Source organism: Anolis carolinensis, chromosome 3 (assembly GCF_035594765.1).
Source record: "Anolis carolinensis isolate JA03-04 chromosome 3, rAnoCar3.1.pri, whole genome shotgun sequence".
NCBI lineage: Eukaryota > Metazoa > Chordata > Lepidosauria > Squamata > Dactyloidae > Anolis > Anolis carolinensis.
Window position 1 is genome coordinate 178,924,817 of NC_085843.1, and position 25,277 is coordinate 178,950,093.

Sequence of the window (25,277 nt, forward strand, 5' to 3'; positions counted from 1 at the left end):
TCCAGAACATCTGAATGCCATTCAAGGAAGTAACTACAGAAGGTGGAACATGAGGGCATTGCTGATCGCAAATAAGAATTTAGTGCACAAATAAATTTTCCATCGATCCTCAGATTTCTAGCACTGCAGTCAAACATTTAGAAATACTCCCAATGAAAAGGATCAGGAAAAGTTACTAAGAGTATATGGATACATCCCTCCATAGCCAGCATTTTCTTCTTTTTTTAGTGTGGCCCAGTCCTTTACCCAACTTAAGGCCGCTGCGTCGTAGTACAGTTGCAGGTCAGGGAGACCTAACCCTCCTCTTCTGGTATTGTCCTTTAGGCATTTAAAGCCTATTCTTGCCTTTTTATTTGCCCAAATGAACCTCCTTATTTCTTTATGCCAGCCTGCTATTGTTGTTTTAGTTCTCAATATTATCAGATTTTGAAATAGGAATAGTGCTTCTGAAAGGATCTTCATTTTTACCACAGCAATTTCCCCCAATAATGAAAGCTGGAGTAACCCCCATCTTTTCATTCTTTCTTTTATTTCCCTCCATTTTTTGTCATAGTTTTTTCTTTGGAGTTGGGCATTTCTCGCCGCTATCTCTATCCCCAAATATTTAATTTTTTTCACTACTTCTATTCCAGTTTCTTTCTGTAGTTCCTCTTTTTTCTTGTTTAACATATTTTATTTAAAATTTTTGTTTTTTTCTCTATTTATCCTCAGTCCTGCTACTTCTCCAAATTTCTCAATTGTTCTCCAACATTTGTCATTAAAAAAAAAACTTTTGATGATAGTCCCTAAACCGCTGTGCTGCAGAAAAAAATCCTGCCGATTTGAAGGATGGGAGTTCGAGCCTGGGTTGGAGTGACCTAGCTCACCTGCCCACCTAGGAGGTTGAAAGCAGAAATGCAGGTAGATAAATAGGTGCCACTTTTAACAGAGAGGTAATAAAGGTGCCCTTAAGGACATCAATCGGGAGGAAGCTCCTCAGCATGGAAGATGGGCCCCCCGGGCCTGTGGCCAGAGTCAAGCACAGTCTCAAAGATGCCAGAAATATGATGGGGAAAACTGCCTTTACCTCAGTCTGTGTTGCTTGTCCTTGTTAATTGTATAATTGACTTTGCATGTTTGCCGTATATGTGTTCTGTAAGCTGCTCTGAGTCCCCTCTGGGGTAAGAAGGGTGGGGTATAAATACTGTAAATAAATAAAATAAATAAATATTGCACATCTTCCATTATTGACAGGCAAAACCTATCAATTGCTGCCAACCTCACAAGTTCTTAAACACCCACACTTTGTGGGATTGGCAGCAGTTGACTGCTATGCTTCTGTGACAGCATTCTCACACTGAACTGACAGCAGGAGGCAGATTTCTTCTCCTCTTCCGCACTAAAGACCTCATCATAAAGCCCGAGATTCTACAGCAGGCATGGGCAGACTTGGGCCCTCCTACCGGCTGTTAGGAATTGTGGGAGTTGAAGTCCAAAACACCTGGAGGGCCCAAGTTTGCCCATGCCTGCTCTAGAGCATTGAGCCCTGGCTGTTAGAGTGGGGAAGCCCTGCTTTTATGGAGGGGGGGCGGGGCGAGGAGGAGGTCTTCCCCGGTGGAAGGCGCGCAGGCGTGCCCCATTCCTTCCCTCTCCCCGAAAGGAGAAGCACCTCCAGAGGCAAACACCCCGGAAAGGCCACGGGTGACTCCCCTCGCGTGGGCGGCCTGGGATAAGAGCAGGATGTGCCGAAAGAAGACGCAGAAAGAAGGGAGACGCCACGGCGGAGGATGGCTCCGGTTCTCGCAGCGCGACAGGGGACCCCCAACCCCGCCACGTACTTCAGGCGAACCCCGCTCATCCTGATGCTGATGATCGGAGGCACCAATGCCTTCCACGCCGTGAGTGAACCTTTGCGGGAGAGGGGAGAAACAGATTGACTGGAGGATGCAATGCATGGCAGAGCGACCTTTCCTAGTTCCTAGAGAGGAAGCGAGAGAGGCAGTGAGGCAGGTTTCCGGGACTGAGGATGCATCTACACCTGTGATCCCCAACCCCTAGCCTCCCAGACGGTTTGGACTTCAATTCCCAGAAGCCTCGGGTGCTCTGGCCAATGCGCAGGGAGTCTGGGAAGTGAAGTCCAAACCCCCGGAAGAGCAAAGTCTGGCAAAGAGTGCTCTGCAGTGTTGAATTAATGCAGTTGGACACCCTGGCAGTGGATACTATGAATCCTGGGAGTTGTCTGCAAGACCTTAGGCTTCTCTGCCAAAGGCTGCTGGTGCCTCACCAAACTACAAGTCCCAAGACTTAAAAAGATTCCCCTCTGCCTGAGTTCGTTACAATTTGGTGGCAGAGGTGGGATTTTTAAAAAAGATTTCTCCTCCTGCCTGAAAGAACCTCAGCCCTTATTAAACATCGTTACAATTTTGTAAAGAACTCAGGCAGAGGGGAATCTTTTTATCAATCCCACCTCAGACACCGATTGTGGAGAAGGATGATGTTTCTATTTTTTTTTAATTTTTATAAAATTTTATTAATTTTCTTATAATACATCACTACCTCAGTACATTACATATTCTTCTATTCCATACATAATTCATTGCATCAACAATATATGTACATGTATCTTGTATGTTGTTTTATTCACCTCTGTGCCCACCCCCCTCCCCTCCGAGCCATTTCAATTTGCATTCTCTTTCCAAAATACCATTTCTTCTTGTGGAGGTAATTTCCCATCTACTTCTTTTAAACCTTTCTCAACAAATTTTCCCCAAACCTTGTCAAAGTCATTTTTCTTCCATACCCCTTTCTTAACTCTTAACCTACAAGTCAACTTATCGTTTATTGCTAATTTCCATAGTTCTTTGTACCATTCTTCTATTTGTATATTTATTTTACCTTTCCAGTTCCTTGCTATCAACAACCTTGCTGCGGTTAGCATGTTATTTATTGCATCCTTCTCTGTTTTTTCCAATTTCTTAACATTATATAATGACAACAATGCAATACTTGCACTTTTTCCTATCTTCATATCCATTATAGTTTCTATTTCTCTAAATACTTTCCCCCAAAATACGTTTACATATTTACATTGCCACCACATATGTATGTATGTGCCCACTTCCTGGCAACCTCTCCAACAATTTTTGTGGCGTTCTTATTGATGTTTGCTATCTTTACTGGTGTTAAATACCATTTCCAAACCAATTTATAATAATTTTATTTAACGCGTATGATAAATTCGTTAAATGTCTTTGATCCCATAACTGTATCCAATCCACTTCCCCTATCTTAGTCACTAGATCTTCTTCCCATAAGGATGATGTTTCTATTAATTAATTATTATATATTTTATATCCGCTGCCACCAGTTATTAAACATGTTTTTATTTAAAAGCTGCCACCAAATTATAGATGTTTTATAATGCTGCCACCAAATTACAAAGGGGATTATCAACTCTTGCCACCACTATTGGAAGATTTAGCCACTGGCTACTTGGAGAGGAGACTTTTATTTTTCTTCTTTATTCTTTATTCTTGATGTGTGTATATATGACAGACTGAGATGTTTGAGAGAACAATAACAAGTTTATTCAGGCACAGCTTAATGGTTACAATTTCTCACTTAGAGGCACTTTCCTTAACAATTGCAATATCAGAATGAGGTGATTCAAGCTTCCTAAAATATCACTTCTTTCTCCACTAACAGACTACCTTAAAATAAGCCAAAAACTTATTTTAAACTGACAGATAAACTCTTGAGTCTCCCTGATTCCCTCAACTGAGAATCAGACTTCCCTGTGGTTCGCTGACCACAGACACTGACTGACTGACTGAGTTTCCCTCCAAATTCTGCTCTCTCTTCAGCTAACCCAGTTGGCCCCGCCCCCTTCTCCATGGCAACCAACTCATGGTGCAGAGTAACTGAAATATTAACGCTTTTAAAAACACAGTTAAACATGGCATCTGTAAATTAAAATTCATACTTCTTTACAGACACCCTGGCAGTGGATACTATGAATCCTGGGAGTTGTCTGCAAGACCTTAGCCTTCTCTGCCAAAGACTGCTGGTGCCTCACCAAACTACAACTCTCAAGAATCCATAGCATTGAACCAGGGTCATTAAAGTCATGTCGAACTGTATTCAATCATTCTGTTGTGGAAGGCTATCATGGCTGGAATCACTGGGGGCCCTTTTACACAGCTCTATATCCCAGAATATCAAGGCAGAAAATCCTACAATATCTGCTTTGATCTGGGTTATCTGAGTCCACACTGCCATAGATTCTAGTTCAAAGCGGGATTTTATTCAGCTGTGTGGAAGGGGCCTTATTCAACCAAATCTAATCAACTAACATCTTTCTCTCACGTCCCTTCTACATTGCCATATAAAATCCAGATTCCCTGCTTTGAACTGGATTATATGGCAGTGTAGACTCATAATCCAGTTCAAAGCAGATAATGTGAATTATCTGCTTTGATAATCTGGATTATATGGCAGTGTAGATGGGGCCTTGGTCTTTAAATGATGCAAGATTGTTTGGCATGCTGATATTCCAGACCAATGATTCCCAACTTTTTGACGTCCAGTTGTTTTGGACTTCAACTCTCAGAAGCCTCAGAAAATTTGCCCATTGGTCAGTAATTCTGGGAGCTGAAGTCCAAAAACCTGATGGGACAAAGTTTCAGAAGCACTGTGTATGCCTTTGAATTCAACTTCATCAGTTAGGGTAGGACACAACCAGTGTAGATGGTTCTATGATTCTGTGATTTATCATTATCATTATATGCACATTCATTACCGTGATATGTTACAGTTGTAACCTTTCTCTGATCACTGAATGTTAAATTGGTTAATAACTCATTGGGCAATCAACCAGATCCACACATAAAGATTTCAATTGTTTATGCAGAAATCATAGGGTTTTTTTTCCTATCTGCCTACTGAGAAGTAAGTCCAATTGAGTTCAATGGTACTTACTCCCAAAACATGTAAAGATTGTGAAAGAACTGGGTTTTGAGCAGATTGTGCCTCTCTTTATTTTGAACTATACATTTCTACCGGTGCCATGCCACTTTTAACTGTCATGGCTACATCCTAAGGAATCCAAGGATTTGCAGTTTGACAAGATACTTAAAATTCTTTGCTAGAGAACTGTTCCCTCTCCTATGAATTATAGTTCCCCAAATATGCTGAAAACCTCTCTGCCCCACAAAATGAAACTCATTAAATCTTAAGTCCTCCTCTATTCTGAATAGAGCATTTCTTTGAATTGTAAATTCCAAGATTTATTTAGAACTGACTTGTGGCACTGAACGTGGTATGAAACTGTTATAACTGTGCCTGTACCTTGATATGCGCTTGTGGATATTCTCCCACCTTTAAATGTCTCCTGACCCAAAGTTTCTAGAATGGGATGTACTGAGTAGAGACATCTTTCCTGTGATAGTGCAACCATGTAAAAAAGTGTGCATGTTCACATGCTGCATTGATAAATAACTGTCTCCCCAAGAATATTTAACCAAAGAAACAATGTTTTGTCGAATGCTTTCATGGCCGGAATCACTGGGTTGCTGTGAGTTTTCTGGGCTGTATGGCCATGTTCCAGAACCATTCTCTCCTAACGTTTCACCCACATTATGGCAGGAATCCTCAGAGTTTGTGAGGTCTATTGGAAACTAGACAAGTGGGGTTTATATATCTGTGCACAACATTCACACTTGCCTCAAACAGACAAGAGTTTTTTCTCCCACCCTCGACATTCCACAGATATATAAAGCCACTTAGAATCATAGAATCATAGAATAGTAGAGTTGGAAGAGACCTCATGGGCCATCCAGTCCAAACCCCTGTCAAGAAGCAGGAAATCACATTCAAAGCACCCCCGCCAACGAGCCTCAGCCTAGTTTTCAACACCTCACAACCTCTGAGGATGCTTGCCATAGTTTTGGGCTAAACATCAGGAGAGAATGCTTCTGGAACATGGCCATCCAGCCTGGAAAACTCACAGCAACCCAAAAAAAAATGTTCCTTTACAAAAACAAGCAAATATATAATTAGTTACATTATAGCAGTAATGGTGGAGCCCCCGGTGGTGTAGTGGGTTAAACCACTGAGCTGCTGAACAGGCTGATCAAAAGGTCAACAGTTCGAATCTGTGGAGCGGGGTGAACTCCTTCTGTTAGCCTTAGCTTCTGCCAACCTAGCAGTTTGAAAACATACAAATGTGAGTAGATCAATAGGTACCGCTCCAGCGGGAAGGTAACGACACTCCATGCAGTCATTCTGACCACATGACCTTGGAGATGTCTAAGGACAATGCTGACTCTTCGGCTTAGAAACTGAGATGAGCACCAACCCCCAGAGTTGGACATGATTAGACTTAATGTCAGGGGAAAACCTTTACCTTTACTAGCAGTAATGTTGGGATTTGTAGTTTGGTGAGACGCCAGCACTCTCTGACAGAGGAGGCTAAAGATCATGTAAAACTACAGTTCCCATGGCTCCATAGTATTGAGCCATAGCAGTTAAAGTGGTGTCAAACTGCATTAATTCTACAGTGTAGAATATGAACTCTCAGGCATTCATACTCAATTTGTGAATGGGAGGCTACAGTAGTATAAGTACTGAACTAAACTCTTCCATAGGCAGGTGGAGATGGAAGGCAGGGCTTCCTGGCATGTGTGACCCCTATGGAGTCTTCCTCCAAATTGAAAACATTAGTGACACTCAAGAAGCCACTTGGAAAGGAAAAGGCAATCCCCACTCCGTTATAAGCCAATGCTAGGCAGTATTTCCTCATTTGTTTTGTTAGCACAAATCCACCCAACCTCTTTTCTTGACCTGCCATCCTGGTGTCTGGGTGAGCTGCTTGTAACTGTATGTTCCATCTGAAAACAGGTCTCTCCCTCGGTGGGAGGGAAGTATCATCTTTCATTGCAGACAAGTGACATACATAGGATAGGGATGATGAAATTTAGGGTTCTTCCACACAGCCATATAACCCAGAATATCAAGGCAGATAATCCACAATATCTGCTTTGAACTGGGTTATCTGAGTCCACACTGCCATATAATCCAGGTCACTGTGGCTTTAATACAGCTGTGTGAAATGGACCCTAGTAGTACTTCAGAGACATACCTATACCTTGCCTTTCTCTGTTCTCTCTCCTCCTAACAGTCTTTTTTTAATTACTCTCTGAGAATAGCAAATTAGTTGTGCAGGAAATATTCTTGCAATTACCCTAGAGGAGTAAGGCAATACTCTGATGCATCCCCAACTTGGTGTGTTTTTATTACAAGTAGTGTGCCGTCGCGCCTGGGGCTGTACTCTTAGTGAAAGAGGCATGGACTTAGTGAAAGAGGCAATCTTTCCCCAGGGGATTGCTTCTTGCCCTCCTTTAGGGAAACTGGAACTCCCAAGGACCAAAACACTGTAGATAACTCAAAACTGGGTTTATTGTTCACAAAGGGGGTAAAAGAAAATATACATTACAGTCTTTGATTGTTTAAGTCCATGAAGCTTGTCCAGATCCCTCTTTCTCTGGCTGTGAATGCCGGAACAAACTCAGCCTCAGTCCAATGACCTATATCTGAAGACAAGAGTCTTCCTCTGTTGCCAAAGGACTGATGTGAAGGCGCTTGAGACTCCTCAACGTTGTTCAGGTTGGCCCTGAACATGAAGTGTGAGTCCCAAGGGTAAGAACCTCAGAATTGATGCTGAGAGGTAACTTTTGAAGGGCTTTTAGTGCCAAGTCTCTCTCTCACGTCCATCCGATAGAGAGCTTGCTGGTGGAATGAAAAGGAGGAAACACAGTCCTACTCTAGGAAGAGGTGGAGCCAAACAGTTTTGCTGAGTGAGCAATATAACAGGTACAAACAACATTGATTGACAGATATAAATAACCAATCCAACTACATTTACAGGGTAAGGGCAAAATCAGGCATGATACAATTCAAATCTTGCAACTTATAGTTCAACATATAGATGGCGCTACTCGCGCCGTCACAAGTAGCATAACATTAGCAGAGGGCAGGACAGTCTCAGCACTACCAGGTCAATATATTTTGCATCCACAAGCAGGAAGCTTGAGCATGTATATCATTTGATATTTCATATATAAACACTAGAGCTGTAATCAAATGAGTGAGACACAGGCTGTGTAGGCCTGCTTAACAGGTTTCTGGTTTACTTGTGTTCCTTCAGATCTGAGTGTAGGTGGTGTGTAGAGAAACACTTCATTCCTCTCAGCTGTGTTTGGTTATAGAGATTTACATGAGAAGATGGCCTCTCTGTATTTTCCCTCGACATCTGTTCTTAGAGAGAGTCCTAGTTTGTTTCTTTGTTTATCATGTCAGAACAGTTGAGGGTACAGTTATAATGTATTTAATAATAATAATAATAATAATAATAATAATAATAATAATAATAATAAAACTTTATTTATATCCCGCCACCATCTCCCCACGGGGACTTGGGGCGGCTTACATGGGGCAGTGGCCCAAACAACATAAGAACAAAATATAAGCAACACAATACAATCACAATATAAAAAGATAAAACAATAATACAATATATCAATATAAACAACAATACAAGATAAAAATTTCATTTAAAACACATAAATGGAAAGACCGTAATAAAAACAGGATAAATTATTAAAAACCCACTGGGGCTGATTAATTAATGACTATCTCCGAAGGCCTGCCGAAACATCCAAGTCTTCAGTTGCTTCCTGAAGGAAGGTAGAGAGGGAGCCAACCTCTTAAAAGAACACAAAGTTTAAAACTGGGCATTATACTAGATTTCCTTTGACCAGAAGTTGGCCACTTGGAGTGCCTGTGGTATCACTGTGAGAAAGTCCTCCATTATGCATGTGGCAGGGCTCAAACTGCATTGTAGTAATTGGTCTGTGGTTTGCTCTTCTCCACACTCGCATGTCGCAGACTCCACTTTGTAGCTCCATGAGACTATTGTAGGGACATGAGAGAAGCCTCCCCACAGGAGAGTAAGTAGCACATCTGGGAGTCCCTGGGCAATGTCTTTGTAGACGGCTGATTCTCTCACACCAGAAGCAACTTGCAGCATGCAACCAATCAAACAAACAAACTGACCTTTTCAGGATCAACTATGACAACAATCTCAGTCAACTGGACAATTTGGACAGAAAAACAAGAAAACTCATGACCATTCATCACTCACTGCACCCTCGCAGTGATGTTGACCGGCTATATCTGCCTAGAAGGACTCTTACAAGTAAAACAAGCAGTCAAAGAAGAATAACATGCCCTGGCAGAATATGTAAAGCAAAGTGAAGAACCTGCATTGATTGAAGTAAAAAATCAGAAACTCTTCAAAGCACAGCAGACAAAGAATCAGTACAAGAAAACCGCACTACAAACTAGAGCTGACAGCTGGCACAACAAAACATTGTATGGAAAGTTCCTTGACAAAATTGAAGGAAAAGCTGATAAGGAGAAGACCTGGCTATGGCTCACAAATGGGACACTGAAAAAGGAGACAGAAGGCCTGATCCTTGCAGCCCAGGAGCAAGCCATCAGAACAAATGCAATTAACACCAAGATCGAAAAATCAGCTGATGACCCAAAATGCAGACTGTGCAAGGAAGCTGACGAAACCATTGATCATATCCTCAGCTGCTGTAAGAAACAGACAGACTACAAACAGAGGCACAACTATGTGGCTCAAATGATTCATTGGAACTTATGTCTCAAGTACCACCTGCCAGCAATAAAGAACTGGTGGGATCACAAACCTGCAAAAGTATTGGAAAATGAACACGCAAAGATACTGTGGGACTTTCAAATTCAGACTGACAAAGTTCTGGAACACAACACACCAGACATCACAGTTGTGGAAAAGAAAAAGGTTTGGATCATTGATGTTGCCATCACAGGGGACAGTCGCATTGACGAAAAACAACAGGAAAAACTCAGCCACTATCAGGACCTCTAGATTGAACTTCAAAGACTCTGGCAGAAATCAGTGCAGGTGGTGTTGGTGGTGATGGGCACATTGGGTGCCGTGCCAAAAGATCTCAGTCAGCATTTGGAAACAATAGACATTGACAAAATTACGATCTGCCAACTGCAAAAGGCCTCCCTACTGGGATCTGCGCGCATCATCCGAAAATACATCACACAGTCCTAGACACTTGGGAAGTGTTCGACTTGTTATTTTGTGATACGAAATCCAGCATATCTATCTTGTTTGCTGTGCCATAAAATAAAATATAATAATAATAATAATCTTTAGTTGTAACCTGCCCTATCTTCCCAAGGAGACTTGAAAAAGGTTGGAAAGAACTCCCAATTCTGCCACACAAGACTTTGCTGATTGTCTTTACATTTTCCAGAGATCAAGTTTTTGATCCTCATTTCCCTTCTGTCTACTTGTTAGTAGTCATTTCCTCTCTGTCTACAGATAATTTTTCATCTTCTCTTGAAAACTGTTCAAAAGTACTCTTACCTAGAGCTTGGAAAAGTTATTTTTCAGGCAACAAACCCCAGGATTTGAAGGTAGTCAGTCAACCACACATTTTTTGGAGATTCACAGGGGGATCTTGAGCTATACGTTTGAACAGTAAAGAGAAAGCAGCGGAAGACTAAAAATGAAAGGCACAATTTAATATGTGAACAAGGCATGCTGAGATCATAGCATAACTGTCTACAAATCTGCACAAAAGAAATTGAGGAGCAATTCCCCCCCCCCCCTTAATATTTCACATGGAAATGAGTTAGGACAAAATGATAGGAAATCATAGAGTTGGAAGTTACCATGAGCCCCAACCCCATTCCATACAGGAATACACTATTAAGGCACTCTCAATCGATGACCATCCAGCTTCTGTTTCTGAAGCTCCAGAGAAGGAGACTCCACCACGCTCCGAGGCAGCATATTTCCCTGTTGAACAGCTTTTACTATCAGGTGGAATCATTTTACCTATTGTATGATATGGACTCAGCAAGTAATGTACTGTGATAAAAATGTCTACACTACAGTAATGCGCAATTAATAAAATATGTGCCTTTTCCCTCTTTTCACCACAGTGGACATTCTTTGCACCTCAAACCATCCCCTATGACAAGCTGGGACCACTGGGCACTTTAACCAAGTATCTTCTGGAACATTATAACACTCCTTTGAGAATATGGTAAGCTACATTCAAGAACCAAGAGTGTTTTCCTTGTTCTGCATTGCACTTGTCCAGGTGTGTGTGCCTCTCTTAAACTTTGGGCTGGGAAAATCAAATGTTTTAAAATTAGTGACATAAAAGCAAGTTGCATAGTTGATCAGATCAATATAGAGAAGTTTTTTAAAGCATGACAAACACCAAGTTGCCAAATGAGATTCCTATCTGTAAGGCTGAGTGCTTTCAACAAGGATAATTTATTTTAAAGTCTGGGATACATTACCACTATGAACATGAGAAGTCTGGACCTGATCAATGCGGAATTAAGATGGTTCTTAAAGTCTACGTTGGGGGAGGGATACTTTTATTGACTGCAACTCCCAAAATCCATTTTGCATTTTAGAAAGCTCTCTGTGGAGATTTTATGTTTTGATGACTTTCTCCACCATAAATGCATATGAAGTTAGATGTATACATTACACATTAACCCTGAATAAACATTACTCTATGAAGCATTTGAGTGTTTTCCTCTCCCTTGATCTCAGATACATAGTATTGTGGTCTGAGCACCCTTCCACACAGCCCTATAGCCCAGAATATCAAGGCAGAAAATCCCACAACATATGCTTTGAACTGGGTTATTTGAGTCCACACTGCCATATAACCCAGTTCAAAGCAGATAATGTTGGATTTTATTCAGATCTTTGGAAAGGGCCAGAGAGTTGGGTTACGTTTCTGGGAAGCTAGGATTCAAACACCCTCTGAAGCACTGCAACCCACTGGTTGACCTTAAGCAAGTCACACCTCTCTGTTTGCCACACTAAGGCTGCTTCTATACTGCCATATATTCCAGATTATCAAAGCAGATAATCCACATTATCTGCTTTGAACTGGATTATATGAGTCAACACTCAGTTTAAAGTAGATAATCTGGATTTTATATGGCAATGTAGAAGGGGTCTAAGGAAAGGCAAGTTGATTTAAACCATGTAGCACTTGTTCCCCACTGAAAGGAGCATGTCTCTAGACCAGGCATGGGCAAACTAAGGCCAGGGGGCTGGATGCGGCCCCCTGGGCACTTACCTCAGGCCCTCCTTATTTTCCCTGTCCTCTTGGCGTAAGGATGTGGTGGCCAACCACATCCTTATGGAGAAAGGACAGGGGATGAAGGCACACAGCAACTGAGAGCCCTCCAGAGGGCTCTCAGCCACCGTGTGTCTCACCTTCCTCCTGGCATAAGGACGATGCAAACAGCACTATGCTTATGCTGGGAGGACAGCTTGAGGAGGGCATGCAGCGGTTGATAGCCCTCCGGAGTGCTCTTGTATGTTGCCTGCCTTGCCCTCCTCCCATAATAATGCTGAGAGGACAGCCTGAAGATCAAGAGAGGAGGATTGGGGAGGAGGATCAGGGCAGTTGCTGCATGCCTCATTTTCCTCCTGGCTTAAGAGTGGGGTGAGCATCCTTATGTCAGGAGGACAACTCTGCACTGCCCCTTCCTGGCCCTGCCTTCTCCCAAGTCCTCCCTTTCCTGAGTCCATCACACAATGTGGCCCTTAGGCAAAAAAGTTTGCCCATGCCTGCTCTAAGCCAATAAGGTGTTAGGGGTTATGCCATTTGTCTCCTTTTTCAGGCCTCAATGTTATTGTGTACGATCTGAACTAGTATTTCATTGACGTCTTCTCCTTTTTTTTACTCACAGGTTTGTGACGATCTGGATACTTCATACTCTGTACGCATTTATTGGTCTCAAGCAATGCAAGTAAGCTATTTTAATTTGTTTCCTTTTGGGTTTTGGTCTCCTTTTTAATTCTTGCAGTTCTAATAAACAACCTTGGCTGAAATACCACTTCCTTTTTTATACCAATATTTTATATGAGCAGTCACAGGGGAGACAATTCCTCATGCAATCTAAAGTGGTTTAAAAAAAAGCAGGTTAGTAGCCTAACAAATTTGTCTGTGGGAAGAAAGTGGTGAGCTCTGTTAATCCCAAGGAAAAGTATAACAGGGAAATGACTTGAAAGCACAGAACATCAACAACGTTGATATGAACATAAAGAAGCAAGGGTGATTAGCCTACTTGGGAGGAAGGTAGAGAGTCCCAAAGATCTTTACCTAGATTTTTATTATGTAACTCACCAGTGTCACATTTGTCTCTTTCTTCTCTGCAGGGAGAAAGGCATCACTGATCGCATGACCCAGGTTCGGTGGTTTGCTCAAACTGTTATATATGGATTAGGTTCTCTGTTCTTCTTGTGGATTTACAAACCACCAATGAAAAGCAAATCAAATGAAGGATTCAAGCAGAAGACAACATAGCAACACACAGTCTGGCATTTTGGTCTTGTTCTCAGCTTGAAAATAGTTGGGTCCCTCAATAATTAATAAATCCAAAGTACATCATGTTTATTCCTACCAGGAAAAAACACACTACCTTCTTCATGTGCCGTTAGCTCTGAGGAAATACAATATTAAATTATTGAGACCAAGCACTACTGCCTGCAAATTGTGGTGAAGACATTGTTTTAAAAAATTACACTAAAGCCTGTTCTGGAGCTTTGAATGGTCCCTATAGCCTGGCAGCAGGCATAGTCTCCACTTCTCTGCTACAGCAAAATGCCTGGTCACAAGCTATGCCACAAAGACTGAAAGTGTGGTGTCACAGTGAGATTATGCTCAGCCATCTAGCCCTAGACACACTTTGCTAGGCTTTATATCAACCCAGGAAGTATGGCCCTCCAGATGTTGGACTGCGATGCCTAGCGTCTCCCCTTGTTAGCTAGGGCTGATTGGACTTGCAGTCCAACAACATTGAGAGGATCACAGCTTGTCCACCTCGAATTTATAGGGGAGATGTAATGTATACATTATTTGTAGTTGGAAGTGACTTGAAGACATGGAGAAGCAACAACAAATGGCCAGGCTTTCATCAGGCTATCTTCATCCATACCGAATATCAATTATTGTCTTCATACACACTTCCATAAATGTCTATTTGTTTATTTATTTATTTTTATTTATTTACATCATTTATATTCCGCTCTTCTCACCCCGAAGGGGACTCAGGGCGGATCACATTACACATATTAGGCAAACATTCAATGCCTTTTTAACACAGGACAAAGACAAACAAACATAGCTCCGAGCAGGCCTCGAACTTATGACCTCCTGGTCAGTGACTCATTGCTCTCCCGTCTGCGCCACAGCCCTGGGCTGTGTTTCTTAAAACAGAGGTATTTGTTTCTTAAAGCAGAGGGTGAAGAACATTTGACTCTCAAGGTGCTGTTGAATTACAGCTTCTGCTATCCTTTACAGCTTGTAATAATATCTGGACATGTGTCCTGACTCAGCCTGAGGGACAGCAGGTTTGCTTGAACATGGAGCGACTATACCTATCATCTATCTACATCTCACGGTCCAAGAGCGTTCTGTTCAGCACCTTCCAAGTCACCCAATCTTGGCGTAAATTGATAATAAGGATACATATATATATAATACTCAAACTCTTTAATTGATCTGTGAAATGGGTTTGGGCTAAACAAGGAAGGTTTGCAAAATACACTACCATGCTCACTCTTAGATAAGGGTGAGCATGGTAGTGTATTTTGAGTGTGGAACAACAACAACAACAACAACAAATAATTTATATCCTGTCCCCTCTCCCAAGGGGACTCGAATTCTGAGAGACCAGACCTAATCAAGACTCAGTCATGAAAACCCACTGAATGACCTTATGTAAATCACATTCTCTCAGTTTAAAAGGGCAAGAGTGAATATATCTTGCTAACAAAACTTTAGGACAGGGTCACCATATATCCGAATAGACATGGAGACACAAATCTAAAACTAAGAAAAACTGGGGCATGCTGAACATGTAAGGGGTGTTACATGTAATAGATTCCATTGCATCAATTGTCTGTCTCTGAATGACTGCTGAATGGACTCTCCAAGAGTATGGGATTTTACCAAGATGGTCTCCAGATGTCTGAAAAACTAGATGGTCTATAGGAAATGTGAATTTGTCAGGCAACCTCACCCTAAGTTGCTCACATCAAAATCTTAAATTGGGTCCAGTAGCAACAAGCAGCAATGCTGTTATTGCTGATTGTAGTCTACTTCATTCAGAAACCTAACTGAAGCAGCTGTAGTTCTCAGAACTTTCTTAAGAGCAGTTCTACATACAGCATAATGTGACGGCAGGCCTGGTTCTTCATTGAAGCCCCTGAAGCCATTGCTTCGGGTGCAGCCCTTCCTGGGCACACTCGAAGCGGCGGCGGCGGGCGGCAGTGGCGGTGGCGGCAGCGGCGGTGACCATTGGGTCGCTCGCCGCAGAATAAGGAAATATTTTGTAATCTCATGAGATCTTGCAAAAATACAAAATACTTGCTTGTTCGGCGGTGAGCGACCCAATGGTGGCGGTAAGTTTGGGGTGGGGGGTGCAGTTTTGGGTGGGGGGGCCGCGGCCCTAGGATGGCTTACATTCTGAAAAAACCTAAGGCCGCTCCTGTGTGACGGCCAAGCCTTGAGGTTATCACTACCTGGATCACTACAGACAGCCTATACCTGTCCAAGTAATGGGCTACAGCTGCCATGGCAGCCTAAGGCCCCTTCCATACTGCCCCTATATCCCATGATCTAATCCCATATTATCTGCTTATCCCAGATTATTTGGCAGTGGAGACTGAAGGCCCTTCCACATAGCCCTATATCCCAGAATATCATGGCAGAAAATCCCACATTATCTGAGTGAGGACTCAGATAACCCAGTTCAAAGCAGATATTGTGGGATTTTCTGCCTTAATATTGTGGGATATAGAATTGTGTGAAAGGGCTGTGGGTTGCTATGAGTTTTCCAGGCTGTATGGCCATATTCCAGAAGCATTTTCTCCTGACGTTTTGCCCACATCTGTAGCAGGCATCTTCAGAGGTTGTGAGGTCTGTTGGAAACCAGACAAGTGGGGTTTATATATCTGTTGACTGTCCATGGCAGGAGAAAGAACTCTTGTCTGTTTGAAGCAAGTGTGACTGCCCCAATTGGCCACTTTGATTAGCATTGAATAGCTAATTCAGGGTCACCATATGTCCAAATCAACATGAAGACACATACAGTAGAGTCTCACTTATCCAACACTCGCTTATCCAACGTTCTGGATTATCCAACGCATTTTTGTAGTCAATGTTTCCAATACATCATGATATTTTGGTGCTAAATTTGTAAATACAGTAATTACTACATAGCATTACTGTGTATTGAACTACGTTTGCTGTCAAATTTGTTGTATAACATGATGTTTTGGTGCTTAATTTATAAAATCATAACCTAAATTAATGTTTAATAGGCTTTTCCTTAATGCCTCCTTAATATCCAACATATTTGCTTATCCAACATTCTGCCGGCCCGTTTACGTTGGATAACCGAGACTCTACTGTACTGACAATTCCAAAACTAAGAAAAACCAGCGCATGCTGAACTTGTAAGGGGCGTTTATGTAATAGATTCCACCACACTAAATACGGAGTACTACCAAGATGGTCTCCAGATGTCTGAAAAGCTAGATGGTCTATAGGGACATGTGAATTTCTAAGGCAACCTTACACTAAATTGCTCACAACAAAATCTTAAATTTGGTCCAGTAGCAGCCTAAGGCACCTTCCAAATTGCCCCTATATCACAGGATCTGATCCCAGATTATCAGCTTATCTGGCAGTGGAGACTTGGGCCCCTTCTACACTATCATATAGTTCAGATTATCAGATCAGATAATCCACATTATCTGATTTGTACTGGATTGTGTGAGTCTACACTGCCATATAATCTAGTTCAAAACAGATAATATGGATTTTATTTGGCAGTGTAGAAGAGGCCTCATATAATCCAGTTTAAAACAGATAACCTGGGATCAGATCCTGGGATATAGAAGAGGCCTAAGTTGATAAAAGCCATTCCAAGCCATTGCAGTCAGTTGGATCTCCATTGCAAAACATCAAGGAGGAGTATCCTTAGGTTGCCAAGCTGATCAACAGAGGGCAGCTCTATCCCACTAAAGCAAACAATCTATCTACTTCTGTATAGGTACAAATGCACAGGTAGCCTACCTACTATAGGAACAATTATGCTCGTTTGTCATCTTGTCAGGATCCAGCATCTGTTTATTAGCTTTCATGCTGCCTGTAGCTGCATTCAGCCACTGGTCCAGAATTTGCACAGCCATACCCACAGCTTTGAAAGTGCAATCTCCCACTTTTCCCCAAGTTGTATGGGTGCCTTTGCTGATGTCCACAAAGGCATTTGGTAATGACCACAAGCTCTCTGTGACCAGCTGCCACGACAACAACCAATAGTAAAGGTAAGTTCCATGACCTTTTCCCTGATTCATAGAGCAGAAGGAAAAGGGGATGATGGCCCTGGCCCTGGCCGATGTGGAGAATGGACCAATTCCAATTAGAATTGGTCCAGCTGTCCACATCAACCATGAAGTGCGGGGCTGCAGTTTCAGTTTTATCATCCCCAACTACTGCTACACATCTAGGAGTAACCTCTGCTCCAATTGGGAGCACATTCAAACAGAAACAGGCCAGTCTGATGAAAGTTCAGGACTTTCACAAGCTATACATTTCAGTAGAAGGTTCAAACACTCCAAGCCAGTGCTTGATACTAATGTGGGAAACTGGCAATTATGTTTTTTCCACAATGTGCCAAGAATCAGTGCTAAATTTGTGCCCACTGGGTACAATTGTTTCTCTTCTGGAAACTTGCCAATGACTGACAGCCAATGGCTCAGGGAATGGCACAGATCCAGGGATGAGCACTTTGAGTAGTATGATCTACGCTCATATTTGGCTAGAAATAAATCCCATTAAAATTCCCATTAACTTCAAGGTAGGCATTTATATGACAGCACTGCATGGCGTCCCACAGAAACAAATGGAATCTTACTATGAGTAGAACAGGTGGATTGTCTGGTTTGGTTTAAAAAAAACCTGGTAATGTACATCATGAATGAATAACTATAGAGGTCATAGTCCAGTTCCCCTTTAGCAGGTTACCATTACCTACCCACTCTGTAGCAATACACATCTATGTGTCTTTAAGAGTCTCTTTCCAACAAAGATGGAGATATTTAGAGATGGGTGGATTTCTGGTGGGTAGATTTCATATGGGGCACAGGGGTGCCTTCAAAGTTATTTTGATACATACATTTGATACAGTTTCTACTTTTAGAGATTGACACAGTACATAAAAGATACAAGTTATACAGAAACCATTAAACTGATACATTTTATTAAGGGGTTAGAACGGATAGAGTTTGCAGGGTACAGCTGCTGCTACGTCCGTTCTGGAACTTCTAGCGCTTCGGCATTTCGCAACACCATGTCAACAGAAAATATTTTAATGAAAAACAAAAAATTGTATCATTTGCTTGAAGTCTTTTGATGAACTATAAATCTTTTGGGGGGCGTGGCTCAACAATGATACCTTCAGACATATTGTGAGGTGAAAAAGCCTTTTGAAGGTGAGGCAACTCACATATCACTGAGGCAAGCAGCTGTTCAAAAAGACACCCTTGCAGATTTAATGGAAGATTTACAAGCCTACACTTGTTATATTTGTCCACAACCCAGCATGCCCTGATAAACCTCTTGGCTAATCTCATTTCTGGGTGTTCCTGTACAGTGCTAAGAAACAGTGAGAGCAGGCTGTTTTGCCCTTGTCTGGATGGGGATATAATATGAAGTTCACAATCTTTTTCTTTTTTCCTTTTTGGTGATAAGCATGGCACGTGCCAGCATATTGTTTATCACATAATACAATTCTTCGGTACAGAGTCTGAGAATGATATTCTTAAAAAATATACTTTCAGCAGGCAAAATCCCTAATACTTCCTTAATTCCCCGGCCATTTGAAGTACCAACCTATAGATACTTCACAACTGAGTGTTCATGGCCAGTGAACACTAGACTATAATTGTGCCATTGTTAAGATCCCACGTGTGCCTTCCTGCCTGTTAGAATTATGGAGAACCAATGAACATCTATATAGCCATCTTAGACCAATGAGATAATTGATTGCTATGAGAGAATGTGTATTTAATTATCTGTCAAAGTGATAAAAATTTTGCAACCCCATTTAGGGGTGCAACAGAGTTTTTATGCTCCATGCATTCTGTCCCTATTGCTAGCCCTCAATAAAAGCTTCTGCAGTTGGAAATTCAGCTTGTGGCGTGTCTTCCATTACATGGCCCCCTCGAGCCCAGGGGACTTCTGACAACGTGCAGAGAGCTGGAGGAGTGCCAGTGAGCCATTGCCCCTACACCGTCTGTCATCCCTAGTTCTTGCCAATCTAGCAGTTCAAAAACATGCAAATGTGAGTAGATCAAGAGGTACTGCTTCTTTGGGAAAAGGCAAAGCAATCTTGCCGGTCACATGACCAGGAGGTGACAACGCAGGCTCATCCACTTGAATATGGAGAAAAGCACCTCCCAGAGCCAAAGATGAGCACCACCTCCAGAAGCCAGAAATGAAAGGAGGAGCCTTGCCTTTGTTTTGAGGGAGACGTGGGTTTAAAAAGAATTTTCAAAGATACTTGTAATGACTATAAGTCCCATATGTTTTGATTGACCTAAGTTGCAAAAGGCCTATGTTTGAGGAAGGCCTGCACTTGAGAGAAAATGCTGATGTTTGGGAAAAGAGTTGTTCCAGAAAAAAGAAGTTACTTTCAAATAGTAACAATACATCAAGTCAGAACCGGTTCCCATACGATTTCGAGCTTATACTTGCAACAAGTCAGGGTCAGTAACATGAAAACACCATTGCCTAAAGAATCACATGTTGTTACAGCATAGAAAACCAATGGGATTGCATGAAGGTTAAGATGCTTGTGACGTAGACAACATTAGACAAATGGGGTAAACGATCTTTGTAAGCCAATAAGGACATGCTTGCTAATTTCTGTGGAGGTGATAAAACCCTTGCAACCATTTTGGAAATTCGGACAAATCCTTTGATTGCATGTATGCATGTATTTGTCACATTGCTATAGCCACACAATAAATAGTTCTTTTGCAGTTTGAAGATCCAACTTTTGTGGTGTTTTTCCTCTCCCTCTTCACAGAAAAGGGGCCTCCTGCTTTTGACTTTGGATTAAGAGGAGTATTTTTACATCTTTTACATCCTTGCCCCTTAGGTTGTGTTTGCATGTCTCATGTGATTGTAAAGGCATTGAATGTTTGCCTATGCATGTAAATGCTGTAATCCGCTCTGAGTCCCCTAGGGGAGAAGGGGAGAATATAAATAAAGTGCATTATTATGTATTACTATAACAAGCTAGGGAAACATCATGGCATTATGTAATTTGCAAGATCTTACATCATATCATTGTGCAGTTTAAAAAGCTAAGAAAAATAAGGATATAGGTCTGTCTACACACACACCAAAACATATTTTACTTGCCTCGTAGCTGGCTTGATTCTAACACACAAAATATTACTCCTTTGGCAGTGGAAGTTTTTTTTAGGCTTTAATACTGTCATTCAGTTCTTGATCTGCAGTTTCCAGTCTGTTGCTGTGTTTTGTTGTATGTGTACAATCAGTTGGCCAAGCTGGCTAAGTCTTCTAGAGGACCAAAGGCTGGGAACCACTGCTTAACAGTGTTGGCTTGTTTGAATATAGGTTCTAAACTGCTGCAGTGTCCTCTCATCCTCAACCATTGTGAATATGAAAGACTCCTTCTGAAGTATGCAGAGTACAGTTACTATCTACAGGTTTCCTATAAATATCAGTATAAACAGCCATTTTTTGTGATTTCAACATTCAAAAAACTAATGCTCTTGGAGTTATATATCATGTTAAATTTGATAATGATATGAAGAGTATTAAAGTATACCCTAAACTGTATTAAGCTCACCTCATTATCTTTTCATATTAGGAAAAATGTCATTTACAGTAATACCTATGTTCTTTATAAGGGCTATTTTCATATGTTACATATATTTGGTCAAACTAGTCCATATCCATATTAGTTCAGGGATGAACTTGCAACCTGTTGCTGTGCCTCATATTTGCCAATAGTATTTCTCCACAAAATGAAAATAGAATTTCTTTAAGACTATTTCAGTGAAAGATTACAAAAAAAATTGAAATAGGTCTGGCTTCTGTTGAAATGGAAAATTAGATAAAAACTTGGGCTAGCTTTTTTTGGTCAACATTTTTTTTTATATCCAATGGACCTTCTCCCATCCTGCTAGTTATAGTGTTAATTTGAATAATTGTCAATTTTACTGATTTATTATACTTGTTATATATAACGTATTTTACACACACAGGCACAAAACTGATAAAGATGGCAATGATGAGTTGTGAAGGATCTTCTGTAAATACCAGCATTATACTTAGTTCTGCATTCTTTCTTTTCATGTTTATATCTAGTGATTATGTTTGTTCCTCTTGGCAGGATGATTGTGACCTTGTGTCAGAAATAGTAGTTTCTTATTGGAGTAGTGTTCAGCCTGGAAAACCCCTTGTGGTGAAAAAAAAAAGGGGAAAAAGAGGTGAGGATGGGAAGACTAAGGAGGAAGGGGATAGAACTGAAACTTGCTAATCTGGAATTTCTGGTTGCATACTTTAATTATATTTACAAAGAAGCAGCCAATACATAGACATACACAACAAGATAGTTGAAACAAAGAACACTGGAGATACGGATATGCAGAAGAAGGGGATAATAGCAGAGTGCAGCAGTGAGATCTTTCCACTAGAAGGTGCCAATTTACAGCTTGATGACTGGAGTAACTGAGCCAGTGGTGGTTTGAATGTTGGAGTAAGACACTTGAGGGTTCGAATCCTCACTCAACTATGAAAACCTATGCCATGACGTTTCTCCACCTCAAAGGAAAGCAAGACCAATCATGGTCTGAACAAATTCCAGCAAGAAAACCCCATGATAAGTTTGGATTAGGGTTGCTACAAGTCAGAAATGACTTGAAAGCACACAACAAAAGAATCCATTGTGGTTGGTCTAAGTCAGTGGTTCTCAACCTGTGGGTCCCCAGATGTTTTGACCTTCAACTCCCAGAAATCCTAACAGCTGGTAAACTGGCTGGGATTTCTGGGAAGTGTAGGCCAAAACAGCTGGGGACCCACAGGTTGAGAACCACTGATCTAGGTCCTTTGCTTGACTAATAGCTATATTATTTTGACATGCCACCAAGTGTCAGATTAAATAGAGTTTGCAATAGCAGTTCTATACTAGTGGCTTTTCTTCACAGAGAAGCCAAGAACAGATCCTCAGGGCCGTAGCCAGAAAAAAATTTCAGGGAGGGTTTTGAAAATTTCGGGGGGGGGGGGGGGTGTTTGAACCCCTAGACCATCTCCTGCACCTACAGACCTGTCAATATCTGCTTGAGATAGTGCCTGGAGGGACTCTTAATTTTTTTCATCTCATAGACTTAGCATGGGGATTTGGTTAACCAGTTAAAATTCATGAGTAAACCAGGGTTTGTTTGTTTTTAACTGAAAAACCCCCTAGGGGTTCACCCCCCCACCCCACCCCCCACCCCCACCCCTGGGTACAGGCCTGCAGATCCTTGTCACTTGGTGTTCCCAGACACCAGAAAATGATTCAGGGTTGATACTACATGTTCAGGCTCTGTATAACTCTCTCGCATGCATGCTTTCAACAACATGAGAGGGAAACCTCTTTCAGATGAGCGAGGAGGGGAAACCATGTACACTGTAAGAAAAATGAGATAAAAACCCAACAAGTAAACATCAAAAAAACCATTCTTTCACTACAAGTTCTTTAAAGGGAGGAAAAAGGTCCCCATTGAATTTTATGCATCTTACTGGCATGTGGTGGGAAAGATAGCCTCTCAAACAGGGGATGATCTAACCTTCCATCCAGATCATTCAAATCCAGTGGTTCTCAACCTGGGGTCCCCAGATGTTTTTGGCCTACAATTCCCAGAAATCCCAGCCAGTCTACCACTGTTCTAATAGCTTCTGTAGACAAGCTCTTAAACTATACAACATCCCTAAAGAAGTTTGACTTGGAATGTATGTGGTTAAAGCCTGACCTAGCTAGGATGCCCTATAATCCCATGTCAAGAAGGGAGTAACCAAGACACTTGAACTTTCTGACACCCACTTGCCCCCTTCTTTAGCAAGCTAGCTCAGCACATCTTGAACAAGATATAAGAATATAAATTGCTATTAAAAAGGATCCCAAGGCTGTGAAGAATACCTATTAGAGTGTTACTTGTGGGAGAAATTAACCTCCCACAACATGTGGGAGAAATTAACCTCCCACAACATGCTTTTCCACGGACATGTGTAGTTCAGTGCTTCTTATATTTTCTGATGTGCATGACTAGCAAGTTTTTTTCTCTCTCCAGTGTCAGGGACCAGCTCACTGACTATGACTTTTTCATTCTTTTCTGGCAATTTGCTACAGCATGGCTGCTGATAGCGCATTGACTAGCGCCAGATCTCAGACAGCTACTGTGAGTAGCACTTCTTAATTAACAACTCTATGCCATTTTATGAATATTAACATGAAATCCCTATCATCATCATCAACCTTTTTTCCAAAGGAAACTCAAACCTTTGTTCAGAAGTATCCTTGTCTTGTTTATTACCTTACATGTGCTAAAAGTCCTGCTGGAAATAACACATTTTATTTCATTTTAAAATTTTCTCCCTGTTGAAATAATATTGTGAACATTCAATATTGTAGCAACTATAGCAATTGCAGTGGCATCTAATATGGTAACTTCTGCTCCTCTAAGCGTCGGGTACTGAGGAAATAGCTAGCTAGCTAGCTGACTTCTGGTAATCTGCAGCTGTCAATGAAGGTCCAAGATCACATGTGTCAAACTCAAGGCTTGTAGTCCAACTTTTGGCCACTATGTAATTTTATGTGGCCCTCCAGAAGCTGGACTACAACCTTTGTATTCCTTATTGTTAGATATCATGACTACAGCTGATGGGAGTTGGGATACAGTCACATCTGGAAAGCTGAGTTTTCTCTATTGAGTCAGGACAGTGTGGTTTGAATTCAGAAACAAGGCTTTAAAATGTCCTTTCACTTTTCCCCAACCTCAAAACCACAAGAGTTGTTGGGTTCCAATTCCCATTATCCCTGGTCCGTACAGTGGATAATTAAAAGTGATGGAAGTTGTCATTCAATGACATTTACTTACCTAGGTGACCCTCTAATTGTCTGAGTATATGGCCTTCCAAGACTAGGGTCTTTGTGGACAGCCCGTAGGTGACTGTGGAGCCCTATTCTTGACCTTCATGTTCTTCCACAGTGAGGACATTGGTTTCCAAGTGGAAGGTGGTCCTGGTCAGGGTTGTCTTGATACACCTTCCTCTTGGCAGTTCTCCCTTTTGCCCTCCATTCAAGCCTCTTCAAATTCCACAGCACTGCTAGTCCAGTTAGAGTGCTTGAGGACAAGAGCTTCCCAGTTCTCAGTGTCTATGCCACAGTTTTTAAGGTTAGCTTTAAGCCCATCTTTAAATCTCTTTTCCAGTCCACCAACATTCCATTTTCCATCCTTGAGTTGGGAGTATAGTAACTGTTTTGGGAGATGGTGATCGGGCATTCGGACAACGTAGTCAGTCCAGCAGAGTTGATGGTATAGGAGCATTGCTTCAATGCTAGTGGTCTTTGCCTTTTCCAGCATGCTAACTTGTGTCCGTCTGTCTTTCCAAGAGTTTTGCAGGATTTTTCAGAGGCAACACTGATGGAATCATTCCATGAGCTGAGTGTGACATCTGTAGACAGTCCTCGTTTCGCAGGCGTGTAACAGGGTTGGGAGGACAATCTTTATATATATATAAAAGGGTAAAGTTGTTTGCGCCGTGACTATGACAACACAACTAAATGCCCCAGAAATACGAAACTTGGCAACACAATGCAAAAGCCTTGCCTCACGGTTGTTATAACACAACCACACCACAAAAACACAATCCAGAGCCACAAAACCGAAAAAAACGGCAAAGATGCACAACAACACAACTACATGACCCAAACACACAAAACTTGGCAACACAACCCAAAATCCTTGCCCCTAGGTGCTGACAACAAAAGAAAAGAAAAATAAAGTCCTAATTAGAGGGAGAGGAATAATTGTTTTTATCCAATTGCTG

General features: G+C 41.6%; 1 protein-coding gene across 1 annotated transcript; it reads left to right on the forward strand.

The window, feature by feature from the left end:
- Positions 1-1,614: 1,614 nt before the first annotated feature.
- On the forward strand, positions 1,615-13,621 carry LOC103280766 (transmembrane protein 254). The gene is made up of 4 exons (XM_008120770.3): positions 1,615-1,877; positions 11,047-11,150; positions 12,832-12,891; positions 13,301-13,621. Exons 1-4 carry the CDS (start codon positions 1,767-1,769, stop codon positions 13,446-13,448), a joined length of 423 nt encoding a protein of 140 aa, XP_008118977.1. The 5' UTR covers positions 1,615-1,766; the 3' UTR covers positions 13,449-13,621.
- Positions 13,622-25,277: the final 11,656 nt, after the last annotated feature.